A 12,330-nucleotide genomic window follows, 5' to 3' on the forward strand; every position below is an offset into this window, starting at 1 on the left:
GGCCCTGGACGACCACATTCTGTCGGGTAACCCACTGTACCCAGCCTGTCACTGTTCAGTTCTCAGATGGACACACCGAGGGCCTCAGTTTCCATGTGTACAAATCAGAGTCTCAACCACTTATTTTGGGTTTCCCCTGGCTTCAATTACACGAGCCATATATCGATTGGAACACTGGGGAGGTTCAATCCTGGGGAAAAAGATGTGAGTCTCATTGTGGTCCTGTTAAAATACCTGTGTCAGTGTCTGAAGTTCCGCAGATCTCCGTGGCTCCGGTCTGTGTTCCTGAAGAGAGGGAGAAGGATTTTCCGGCCTTAGAGAAGGTTCCTCCGTGTTACCATGACCTCAAGGAGGTATTTAGTAAATCGAAGGCTACTGCCGTACATCCGCATCGTCCTTATGATTGTGCCATTGAGCTACGCCCCGGTACCTGTCCCCCTAAGGGGAGATTGTATTCTCTGTCTGGTCCTGAAACAGTGGCCATAAAAAAGTACATAGATGAGTCCCTGGCAGCCGGTCTGATTAGACCCTCCTCGTCTCCTGCGGGGGCTGGTTTCTTTTTTGTGGACAAGAAGGATAAGACCCTGAGACCATGTATTGATTACCGGGGTCTTAATGACATCACAGTCCGAAATAGATACCCATTACCACTGATGTCTTCTGCTTTTGAACTTCTGCATGGGGCTAAAGTGTTCACTAAATTGGATCTCCGCAATGCCTATCATTTAGTGAGAATTAGAGAGGGGGATGAATGGAAGACGGCATTTAACACCCCTAGTGGCCACTACGAGTATCTTGTTATGCCTTTTGGTCTGACCAGTGCTCCCGCAGTTTTTCAAGCCCTTGTGAATGACGTGCTCAGGGACATGTTAAATGTTTTTGTCTTTGTCTATCTGGACGATATTCTGATATTCTCCCCAGATGAGGGCTCTCATGTTCAGCACGTGTCAGGTACTCCAGAGGCTCCTCAGTAACCAACTGTATGTCAAAGCTGAAAAGTGTGAATTCCACCGTTTGACTGTCTCGTTTCTGGGATTCATCATCTCTGAGGGGAGTGTCCAAATGGATCCGGAGAAGGTTAGTGCTGTTAAGAATTGGCCTACGCCCTCGTCACGGAGAGGCGTTCAAAGATTTCTGGGCTTTGCCAATTTCTATAGAAAGTTCATCCGGGGGTTCAGCAGTGTGGCTGCCCCCCTGCATAGTCTCACGTCTCCTAAGTCTGTGTTCAGGTGGAGCCCAGAGGCCGACAGGGCGTTTACCCGCCTTAAAGGGGCCTTTTCTTCAGCCCCCATCCTGTCCGTTCCTGACCCGTCTCTGCAGTTTGTGGTGGAGGTCGACGCTTCTGATCTGGGGGTGGGGGCAGTTATCTCCCAGCGCTCACCAAGTGACAATAAGCTCCACCCTTGCACCTTCCTGTCCAGGAGACTGTCTCAGGTGGAGAGGAACTATGACATCGGCAATCGAGAACTGTTAGCCATTAAGGTGGCTTTGGAGGAATGGCGACACTGGTTGGAGGGGACGGAGGTTCCGTTCCTGATTTGGACTGACCACAAGAACCTCGAGTACCTACGGTCAGCGAAACGACTTAATTCCCGTCAGGCCAGGTGGGCTCTGTTTTTCACTTGATTCATCTTCACCCTGTCATACCGGCCCGGCTCTAAAAATGGTAAGCCGGATGCCCTGTCTAGGGTTTTCCTTCCTGATAAACCTGTTAATGATCCTGAACCCATTTTACTTGGCTCGTGTGTGGTGGGGGCTTTTCAATGGGACACTGAGAAGGCTGTCACTGATGGACTTATTAATTATGCTGTCCCGGATGGTGTACCACCAGACCGGTTGTTTGTTCCTCCTAGCCTCCGTTCTCAGGTGATACATTGGGCCCACACCGCTAAGATGGCATGTCATCCCGGGGTGAAGAGGACCCTTTTTCTGATTGGACAGCGGTTCTGGTGGGCGGGCATGGAGAAGGAGGTGAGGGAGTATGTGGCTGCTTGTCCTGTCTGTGCTTCCTGTAAGGTCTCGAGCAGAGCTCCGTCTGGTTTGTTACGTCCACTACCAACCCCTAGGAGACCCTGGTCGGACATCGCCCTGGATTTTGTGACGGGCCTTCCTCCATCTGATGGTAATACTACTGTGTTGACTGTGGTGGATAGATTCTCTAAGATGGCTCACTTTATCCTTATGCCCAAACTTCCGTCGGCTAAAGAAACAGCGGAGGCGCTGTTGCTACATGTGTGTCGTCTACATGGGTTCCCTAAAGACATTTTTTCTGATAGAGGCCCTCAGTTCATTGCTAGATTCTGGCGTGCTTTCTGCTCCCTCATTGGTGCTTCTGTCAGTCTCTCTTCTGGTTTCCACCCACAGACTAATGGGCAGTCGGAGAGATTGAACCAGGTCTTGGAGGAGGGACTTCGGGTGTTGGCCTCTCAGAACCCCGCCTCTTGGAGTCGTCAGCTGCTGTGGGTGGAATATGCTCACAACTCGCTGCCCTGCGCTTTGTCGGGGCTGTCGCCATTTCATGTGGTTTATGGTTATCAGCCTCCTCTGTTTCCCTCACTGGAGAGGGAGGTCTGTGTCCCTTCTGCTTTGGCTCTAATTCAGAGGTGCAAGAGGACTTGGATCCGGGCCAGACAGACCCTGCTGAAGGCTTCGGCCCGTTACAAGTCGGCTACTGACCACCATAGGACCCCGGCTCTGGTCTATCACCCTGACCAGCGGGTGTGGCTATCTACTCGGCATTTTCCCCTGAGAGTGGAGAACCGCAAGCTGGCACCCAGGTTCGTTGGTCCTTTTCCCATATCTAAAGTGATTAATCCTGTTTCTGTGCGTTTGGAATTACCAAGGTCTATGAGAATCCATCCCACTTTTCATGTGAGTCAAGTGAAGCCGGCTAAGGAAAGCCGTCTGGTCCCGCCCACCCAACCACCGCCACCGCCACGCCTCATCGATGGAGACCCGGCCTACTCTGTTCGTCACCTGATGGCGGCTCGTCGCCGTGGGAGGGCCTTCCAGTATTTAGTGGATTGGGAGGGGTACGGCCCTGAAGAACGATCCTGGGTGCCGGCCTCCTTCATCCTGGACCCGGACCTGAGCCGGGATTTCCATCAACGCCATCCTGATGTTCCTGGTCTATCTGGTGCCGTCCCTAGAGGGGGGGGTACTGTCAAGTCTGCCACCAGACGTTAGTCTGGTTTTGTCTGTCTTTCATGTTTGTCTGTCACTTCCTGTTTTATTTTGTTAATTTTCCCTCATGTGTCTTGACCGTCGTCTTTACCTCCCTTCCTTGATCGTGTTCACCTTTTCCCTGATTGCCTGACTCTGCCCTGATTTGTGCCACCTGTGTCTCATTGTCTTCCCTCCCTTTTGTGTATTTAAGCCCTGTCTTTCCTTCAGGTCAGTCGCCAGTTCGTATTCTCTTGTAGTCTACTTACCAGCGTTCTGATCCTGTCTGTCTGTCTGCTTACCTGTTTTTGACCCGTTTTGCCTGTTTGCCTGCTCCCTGTCAGTTTTTGTCTGCCTCCATCTGTCTTCCTGGTTTTGACCTCTTCGCCTGATTTTTATGGTACGTGAGCTTTGTCTAATCCTTATGTCCTGTTGCCTGGTTGATAGCTTCCCTGTGCATGACCTGTTTCTGTCACTGACCTCCCTCTGCTTCTCCCTAGTCGGGGTACCGACTCAAACCGCTGAACCATACAGAGGGTTTGCGTCCTCAGTTTGGAGGACTAAACCGAAGAGGATCTCCCCAACCACTGTCCTCAAGATTTTGTTAATTATCCTTATTCTTTACCTGTCAGTACTATCAGTGACAATTAAACTCTGTGAACTTTTATATCTGTCTCTGGGTTCTGCTTTTGGGTTCAGTGTCCGTACTAAAAGCATCACAAGCATAAAATGAATGGCATGAAAAAAAGGTCACAAATGTAATACAACTAATGTTGTTCAGTGATTGACAGCAGTAACATACTTAGTTGTTAGCTAACTTTGCAAACTTATTCAGCATTCTACCCATAACCCATGTTTTTCCAACCTTCTACCGGTGAAACTTGACTGGAATGCCAGTCAAACCCCTAACTTCCCACCCATGAACTTGTACTAGATCGATGTACTCCCAGTTCCCAGCTCTGACGTTACATAGTCCGCGAATAAACAATCGTGGCCCTCATGGATTCAGTGTTTATAAAAATAGTTTATTAAAACAAGGTATTGCTGTAACATTAATTATAAACCGATGTTATGCATAATCAGCAGGTATTATAGTGTAACATAGATTTCAGTCCATTGAGTCTGCAAGTATAAAACAAGAAAAGCACTCGGAGAGTGCGGACCTCCGCCAAGACAGATGCCCCCCCCCAACCCTAACCCCTTTATCGTTTTCATAAAAAGTGCTTGGTAAACACAGAGTCTCCTCAGGAAATATTCGCATCCCCACGACATACTGCATTAGCCCAGCACAAAATTGCTACAGCATTACTAGCATAGCAGTTCGTCCAATTCATTTTATCCTCTAACTGGTTGGATACTTGTTATAATGACAACATAATGCCAGAAAACAAAGAATAGTCTCAAAAAATCATAAAGACATAATGTTATCTTACCTATCAAGTAGAAATAGGGCCACCATGGCATCACTTTGCAGCCCTTTGTGGTCCTTCAGTTGACGCCACCACTCATACGCCACACCGATGTTCACTCTCCTCCGCTCTTCCAAAGCCTTTTTCTTGGCAGTAGCCTTCCCTAACAGTTTTGCATTTACGACCCGTTGTTGCCACCTTTGCTGCCATAATGTTCTTAATTTCCAAGTGTCTACCTATTTTAACCTTGTATGCTAGCGAATATAGCTATTCTAGCTCTGGCTCAGTTTCTAAGGTAGGAGCTCTAAGCTTATGAGGACGTGCAATACGTGCCAGAATAGGGGTACACGTGGAGGGGGAAGGGGGCAGGGACAAATGACAGTTGACTTTGATAGACATATCACTGTCCAGTCATTTCAAGTGGGCACTCAAAATGATTGGATGGTGTTTTTTCAGTCCTGTCCCTTCCACAGGTGACTAAAATTTTTCATTTTTGTGTCAGAGCTTTTAATTAGGGGCTCAGGCATCGACACGAGCACCTATTGTTCTTCCGTGCATTTATTATTAGGGGCTCGGGCATCGACACGAGCACCTCTCCCCCATTGCAAAGCAATGGGAGAGAGGTGCTCGTGGCGAAGCCACGAGCACCTATTGTTCTTCCGCGCGTTTATTATTATTTTTCTTCATCTTCCGGACAAAATTTCGTCCGTTAATGCGGCCCGAACCGCTGGAAATAGACCAACACATGTTATTACAAAAATGTGCGTCCTGCTCGTGAATCGTGTGCTATGTTATAGGCGTGCCATTCCGATGCACGGATTTCGTTAAAATGCGAAAAAACCAGTCAAATTTCTCCATCCGAAATGAATGGGGCCATTTTCAAGTGGCTACCATTCCCAAACGATTTGTCCTAAAAATATTCTGTCAACGCAGAAATGTTCGGCGTCGCCCAAAGATTATCTGTGTTGTGACGTGGTAATGATATCACTTACGGTTTTCGCACAAATATGCGAAGAAAAACCCCATTCATTTTTAATGGGAGTGACAAAAAACTTGCCTTTTTTCCAACCACTACTACTTCGCCATACTTTCACCTAGAGACTTCATTTAAACTTTAAAACGCAGGCATTTTTGTCCTCTCCACACAAATGTACTTGGTATGAGGATGGGGTTTACAGTTTTCAATAGGTGAGTCTTCAAAAACCCCTGGGTTGAGTGAAAATTGTCCAAATTTCCTGAGTTAGTGTGTGATGTAATCACGCTAGAGTGTGAGAGCAGCGAAAATTCAACTGAAAATTCTCTGAATAACTCGCTCTCCCGGACAAACGATACATCGCAGACAAATGATATTTTCCAAAAATGTAGCCATGGCTCCTGGGCTTCATATGAACCCATATTTGAAGACCTAGCTCTTTTTAAAGTGAAATGACAGGCACTAGTTTGGAGGCTCATCCCTTCTTTCTCCCATTAACTCTCCATTGTAGCGGATTCCTTCTTGTCTTGGTCAGTTGACTGTTTTTACACTGCTCTAACTCAGTCATTTTTCACAGTATGGGAAAAAAACCTGTATTTGTGTGTTCCCCACGTCTCTCTGGCGCTCATGGTCATTTCGGTTTTCACCTATCTATTACGGTTTTCCTGTAATTAGCAGTTTCTCGGGACCTGTTCTGATCCAGTCTCAGCCTATTCCTGCTGCTCTGTGTGTCAGTTTCATTCTCTGTGTGTGTCAGTGCAGCGCCGTTGCTGCGGTAACAGCCCCTCTGCTCTGTGTCCCAGGTGTGTCCAATAAACCCAATCAATCTGACATGTTTCTGCTCCCATAGCAACCCTGGAGAGTCTATAGCAACGCTGTGTGTGTGAGACAGTACTGATACTACTACTACTAATACTACTGTTACTACTACAACTACAACTACTACTACTAGTATTACTTCTACTAATAATAATATTACTAATACTATTAATACGACTACTACTTCTACTACTACTGCTCAAAATACTACTACCACTACTTCTACACACACAACCTAGCGCAAAACCTACATCTGTGTGTTCCACAGGTCCTTCTGACGCTCATGGTCATTTCGGTTTTCACCTATCTATTACGGTTTTCCTGTAATTAGCAGTTTCTTGGGACCTGTTCTGAGTGACTCACTCAGCCTATTCATGCTGCTCTGTGTGTCAGTTTCATTCTCTGTGTGTGTCAGTGCAGCGCCGTTGCTGCAGTAACGGCCCCTCTGCTCTGTGTCCCAGGTATGTCCAATAAACCCAATCAGTCTGACATGTTTCTGCTCCCATAGCAACCCTGGAGAGTCCATAGCAACGCTGGGTGTGTGAGACAGTACTACTACTATTATTAAAAATACTACTACTACTACCACTGCTAAAAATACTACTACTACTACTGCTAAAAATACTACTACTACTAAAAACACTACTACTACTACTACCACTACAAAAAATACTACTACTACTAAAAATACTACTACTACTATTAAAAATACTACTTCTACTACTACTACTATTAAGAATACTACTACTACTTCTACTACTACAATTACTACTACTACTTCTATTACTACTACTAATGTTGATGTCCGTCAGCCGCCAGACTTTGACACACAGATTGTCCATATAAAGTGACTGGGAGTTCAGAACACAGAATTCCCCTCCAACCATGAAGTCTTTGGCAACGTCGAATCCACATGCCCCCCCGACCCCTGAGCCCCTCTCACGATCCACGTGTGGAAATTGTCTAGTTAATTGTTTGCAATCAGGGTGTCAAGGGGATTTTTTAGCATTATAGTAAAAAATCCTCCAGGAAAACATCTCAGACCCCATCTTTAACCTGCTGATCCACACATCAGTAGCCAAGGGGGGGGGGGGGGGGGGGTTATCAACAGAATGCACTGCATCAGGGCAAGTTCACTTTCACTTTTATTCTGAAAAGGGAAACAGGAGACTGTTGTAGTGCCAGGTGAAATTGGATAAATTTCCATGGCACAACTGATGACTTCTCACGACACACTTATGTGCTGCAGGTTGGGAAACATACATACATACGTACATACATACACACATACATACATTGAACATAGATAGATAGATAGATAGATAGATAGATAGATAGATAGATAGATAGATAGATAGATAGATAGATAGATAGATAGATAGATAGATAGATAGATAGATAGATAGATAGATAGATAGAAAAAAGATTTTTAAAAAAAAGTTGAATAAAAGAAAGGAGGGCTGTGGCTAGCTGCTTAGCATTCTAATTGGTGTAATATACACCTTTTATGTCTGATTACTAAAGTAAATACTAGTCATGTTCTCATAACAATCAGCACCATTTGCTGGAAAGACATCACATGACAAAAGATGCATTTAAGAACAATCCTGATTAAAGCAGGAATATATATCATACAAAAACGTCTTTGAATACCTAGAAAAGTGCTATATAAAACTGATGTACTGTTGTTATTATTATTATTATTATTATTATTATTATTATTATTATTATTATTATTATTATATTAAATGGTTATTGTACACAAATAATCACCAATTATTATTGTACCTCTAGCAACACTGCTTTACAGCAACTTCACAGTGTTGGAGTTAAAAGACTGGCTGTCCTCTGTGTCTTGGGCTCAGTAGTGAGTGAAATAGGCAGATGGTGAGGGTTAAATCATTTAAAAAGCAAATCAGAGGGTTCAAAGCACAGTGTAAGTGATGGGATGTGCATACCCATGAACAGTGGAATGATGGAAGAGTTAGGTTGTGACCCAGCAACAGAAAGATGAGACTATTTTAGAAACGTATTCATCATCTTAACACCTCAAGAGAGGAGCAGGGGGATCAGGCAGGAGAGTGGTGGATGATGCTGATGCCAAAAAGAACAGGTGTGTATGTGTGTTGAAGTTGAGCAGAGTGAAAAAAAAAGGGAGTCTAAGAATCTGACGTCAGAGGATTAACAGTAGAGGGCTATAAAAAGACAGATCACCCAACAACAAGTATAGTCTCAAACTGAACTCATAAGGAACACCAAACACTATTGATGACTGTTAAAACACCTTTGGATCAGTTTACATGGATGTGTTTTCATAGACCTCAGAAACTTTCATAAACTCTTAGTAACTGTACTTAGAGTTACTTAGTTGTGAATGTCTCTGGTACCGCTCATGCATACTGGATATATGTCTTTATGTGTGGCCTTACCACTTCTGGAGGCATCCGAGTCGCCAGATCATGAATGGCTTTTCCCAGGATGCACATGGAGGAGAGAACAAACACAATGCCAAGGACCACACATGCTCTGCAGATAAATACATGAGAGAAAACATTAGGAGACTGGACAAATTCTGTTTTTTTGGAGCCTCCACAAATTTGTCACGCTAAATTACACAACAACAATATATTCTATTCTATTCTATATTGGAAATCAAGGTGGTTAAAAGATAAATATAATTTAATGTATTTGATATGTAATACAAATTTGTTGGGATGTTTTGTAAAATGTAATAAAAACTGAATGCAATAATACTGTTAAAACAAATATTTTATTCACAATAAAACATTAACAATCAAATGTTTAAGCTATAATGTGCCAATTTAAGAAAAACATACTGTCAGTTTTAATTTGATGGCAGTATAAATGAAATTAAATGAAATTAAATAAATAAAATAAATAAATAAACAAACAAACAAACAAACAAACAAACTTGATGGCAGTAACATGTTTCTAAAAAAGTTGGTATGGCAGCAACAAAAAGCTGGAAAAGTGAGTTGTGCTGAACAGAAACAGTTGGATATTGCAACTAATTAGAGGAATTTAGAACAAGTCAGTAACATAACTGGGCATAAAAAAGAGGATCTTAGGGAGGCAGAGTCTGTCAGAAGTTAAGAGATTTACTTTAAAAAAAAAATCAGCTAAGCTGTATAATGTAGAGAAGAATCCTTAAGTGAACATAATTCAGAAACGCTATTGTCGTCTCTAGGAATGAAATTTGTTAACCGTGGTCCATGTGACCCCCAGACTAAAAAGCACCTGTTATCAGCCTGTTTCTGTGATGGTATTCTGTGATGGAAAGTGCATTAATGCACTTTCAACATCTTGGCAGCTTGGTTTTGGAGCAACAAGAGCTCCCATTCAAATGAATTTTTTTCAGTGATGGCCAATAAGACAATGCTAAAACAAATACACACAATTATTAGAACTGCACTGTTATAACAGCACTCTTGTCTTAGGGTGCAATCTCCTCTGATGTCTGACATACTGCAGTAAGCTTCTTGCAATATTTCCTGTTGTGTGTTTGTTGCGGTAACAGATTGCTTCGTAGTTGTAGTAGAATCACTGCTTATATCTGGTGCCGTTCTAGATTAATTGTCTTTGAAAGTCACCAGTTATTAGAGATTTAATTAAATAGCAAAAGCTATCACACAAACGGCATCCTCTTACAATCTGTCAGTTTAGTCTCAGTTGCTAATCTACAGCATCTTAGTGGCTAATATGGCTACTCTTTCTTCCTCCCGTTCTCCTCATTCTCCCCCTTTTTTGTCTCACTCAGTGTGTCAGATGCTTAGTTTTTCACCTGCTTCCTTTAGTGAAAATTGTACATATAATAAATGTAGTATATTTGCAGCCATGGAAGTGAGGCTTAGCCAGTTGGAAGCACAGGTCCACTCCATGAATGAATCGATAGCTGCGACAGCTAGCAAGCCCCCTTTACCCCTCCCCAGCAGCTCCCGAGCAGCCGGGAGAAAAGGAACAGTGGGTGACTGTTCAAAGGAAGCATAGTGGCAGGCGAAAGCCTCAGGTACACTACCAACCACTCCACATTTCTAACAAGTTTTCCCCACTCAGTGTCACAGCCGCTGAGAACGAAACTCTTACCATTGGCAGCTCTATAGTGAAGTTAGAGACACCAGTGACCATGGTGAAATGCATTCTGGGGGCCAGAGCAGGCAACATAGAATCCTTTTTAAAACTGCTGTCTAAAGATAAACGTAAATACCATAAGACTGTAATTCACTTTGGCGGTAATGACACCTGATTACACCAATCGAAGGTGACCAAAATTAATATTGAATCAGCGTGTACCTACGCTAAAAGTATGCCGGACTCCATAATTTTCTCTGGTCCCCTGCCTGATCTGACCAGTGATGACATGTTCAGTCGCATGTTATCACTCATTTGCTGGCTGTCTAGGTGGTGTCCTGCCAACGACACAGTTTGTGGACAACTGGCGGGCATTTTGGGGAAAACCCAGTCTTATTAGGAGAGACGGCATACATCCCACTTGGAATGGCCCTGCTCTCATTAGTAAAAACCTGGCCAGGTTTATTACTGACCCCAAACCTTGACCCAGAGTTGAGACCGAGATGCAGAGTCAGAGTCTTACATACTTCTCTGCGCTTCCAGAGCAGACACAGTTTCTATAGGGTCTACAGTACCCACTGTATATATAGTTTCTATAGGGTCTACAGTGGGTACTGTAGACCCTATAGAAACTGTGTCTGTCCCCCGCATGTAAAGTTAGAGAAAAACAGCTGTACATCAAAACCTAATAACAATCAACACCAATACTTCAACAGCTCCAAAGCATAAGAAAGTAAAATGTGGCCTCCTGAATATTTGATCTCTGTCTTCCAAAGCTGTATTAATAAATTATATTATATCAGATTATCATACAGATTTATTCGGTCTGACAGAAACCTGGCTTTGAGAGGAGGAGTATGTGTCCTTAAATGAAGCTACTTCTCCTCATCACCGTAATAATCCAATTCCTCAAGACTCAGGCCGTGGAGGAGGAGTTGCAGTTATTTTTAATTAATGTCTACAATTAAATAAGAAACCTAAACCATCTTTAACTCATTTGAAAGTCTTAGTCTTAGCCTATCTGGCCCAATCCATAAACCACACCAGTCTATGATATTTACTATAGTGTATTGTCCTCCTGGTTCATACACTGAATTTAATCACACGCTTGACTTTGTCCTGATTTATGGTGGGGCTGTGCTTGCACTAGGAAAATGAAAGATACAGCCACTATGGCTACATTAGTAGAAATAAGTGTAGCCACAAAAAGCCACAGCCAGTCTGGGTCCCTGCAGCGGGGCCTGTAGCGAACTGCAGTGACAAGCATAGCTCCCCCGGGAAATTTTGGGAAAAATGAAGTCTTTTTCCTGCATTCTGGTGCATTTTGAGCTTAAAAATATGTTCAATCTGGCTTCAGTTCCATACAAAAAACAAACAAAAAAAAATCATAAAAAATTAACTTAAGTCAACGTTTTCATCTAAACTATGTTTATTTCTAATCTAATGTATAACAAAACAATAAATGATAGACTTATAAATACAATTATTCTGACCACTGATGTTCATGAGATTCAATATGAGATTCAATATAAAATAAATTTACCAGTGAGACATGATTTATCATAAAGTCATTTGGTAATTAAATATGGACAGATAAGGACTCTTGAAATTATTTTATTTAGGCTAGAAAGTACTCCTGCCCAGACTAGAATGTACATGGACTGATTACTAATTTAAACCTAGATATCTCAGATAATTGACTTCTTTTCAACTATTTGACAATGGACAGATCCATAGGTAGATCATCACAGGTGTTAATCCCATTCTAGTTCTTAGTTCCTTTTGCAAATGTGCTTTATTGTCGTTGTCATTAGTCTGACTGGAAAAAAGTGCTGCTACTGACATTAAATGTATTGGAATGAGCGTTTCTCAATTACC

General features: G+C 43.1%; 1 protein-coding gene across 1 annotated transcript in view; it reads right to left on the reverse strand.

Annotated features, from left to right (window-relative positions):
• Nucleotides 1–12,330, reverse strand: part of tmem163a (transmembrane protein 163a) — a 203,041-nt gene that overhangs the window by 19,309 nt on the left and 171,402 nt on the right. The window contains exon 5 of the mRNA XM_030125558.1: nt 8,793–8,889. Within this exon, the coding sequence (XP_029981418.1) occupies nt 8,793–8,889 (97 nt within the window). The remainder of the gene's footprint in view (nt 1–8,792; nt 8,890–12,330) is intronic.

This window comes from Sphaeramia orbicularis, chromosome 21 (genome assembly GCF_902148855.1).
Source record: "Sphaeramia orbicularis chromosome 21, fSphaOr1.1, whole genome shotgun sequence".
Lineage (NCBI taxonomy): Eukaryota > Metazoa > Chordata > Actinopteri > Kurtiformes > Apogonidae > Sphaeramia > Sphaeramia orbicularis.